Source organism: Octopus bimaculoides, chromosome 26 (assembly GCF_001194135.2).
Source record: "Octopus bimaculoides isolate UCB-OBI-ISO-001 chromosome 26, ASM119413v2, whole genome shotgun sequence".
NCBI classification, from domain to species: Eukaryota; Metazoa; Mollusca; class Cephalopoda; order Octopoda; family Octopodidae; genus Octopus; species Octopus bimaculoides.
This window is the reverse complement of record NC_069006.1, coordinates 9,828,963-9,829,937: the sequence shown is the minus strand read 5'-3', so window position 1 is coordinate 9,829,937 and position 975 is coordinate 9,828,963. Positions and strand designations below refer to the sequence as shown.

Here is a 975-nt window from a genome sequence, read left to right as displayed (position 1 = left end):
CCCATTAACCTTGATAGTTAAAGAACAGTTTGTTTGTGATTGTTTCAAGAAAAACCAATCAATTTAAAAGCGTTAAATGTCTTTTATTATTCTCATTTTAGGTGCAACAGGAGGGGAAGCTGTTGACTGTGTTTTCTTCATCAAGATATTGTGGTGGTTCCAACGAAGCCGCCTGTGTCTTGGCAGATAATTCTAAATTAAGACTAATTCGACTGGACACCAGCTGAGCATCGACCCTTCCAGCATACGACAGCTCAGTGACAACTAGTTTTACTGCTACCTGCAACTACCTGACCCCTAACCTCTTGCCTGCTCTCTGACAGTGTCACCAGTTCAATCCCCACCCAGTCCAGCCTCTCATACCCCTACATTCCAAACCTACACAACACCAGTTCAATACCCACCATCTCCAACATTTCATACCCTACCCCAACATTATAACCCTGCCCAACATGAGTTCAATCCCCGCCATTTGCAGCCTCTCATACCACCTACATTCTAAACCCACTCAACACCTTCCTAGTCTTTCCAACCCCTCATACCCCAAATAATCTGCACCCTCTCAACACCAAATATATCCAGAGCAGCTAAACAGAAAAATAGCCCCAGATGTATTCCTCTGCGTCCCCATCAACATACAACACCAACAAAGCAGAGTGTACAGACTCCACCCAAGTCATCAGCCAGCATTGTATGTCCCTGTCTCCTTATACCTATTCCAAACAGACATGTCTGCCTCTCCATCCATGCCACACTCCTGCCACTAAGTTCTTCATTCACAGAAAGTAAATTCATATTTTTAAAAGTTTGTATAAAATATTGGCAAATATTTTTTTCTATGAAAGATAGCAAATTTTTCTCTTAAATAAAACTTGATATATAGATGTGTGTGTGTGTGATATATTGATGTATCTGTGTGTGTGTGCGTACATGTATATATATATATGTATATATATATATATATATATATATATA

At 39.9% G+C, this 975-nt stretch overlaps 1 protein-coding gene across 1 annotated transcript in view; it reads left to right on the top strand.

Annotated features, from left to right (window-relative positions):
* LOC106868958 (uncharacterized) overlaps nucleotides 1–882 on the top strand; it is a 14,607-nt gene extending 13,725 nt beyond the window's left edge. Inside the window, exon 10 of the mRNA XM_014914431.2 lies at nucleotides 102–882. Coding sequence (XP_014769917.2) covers nucleotides 102–227 — 126 coding nt within the window. The 3' untranslated portion in view covers nucleotides 228–882. The remainder of the gene's footprint in view (nucleotides 1–101) is intronic.
* The last annotated feature ends 93 nt before the right edge of the window (nucleotides 883–975 follow it).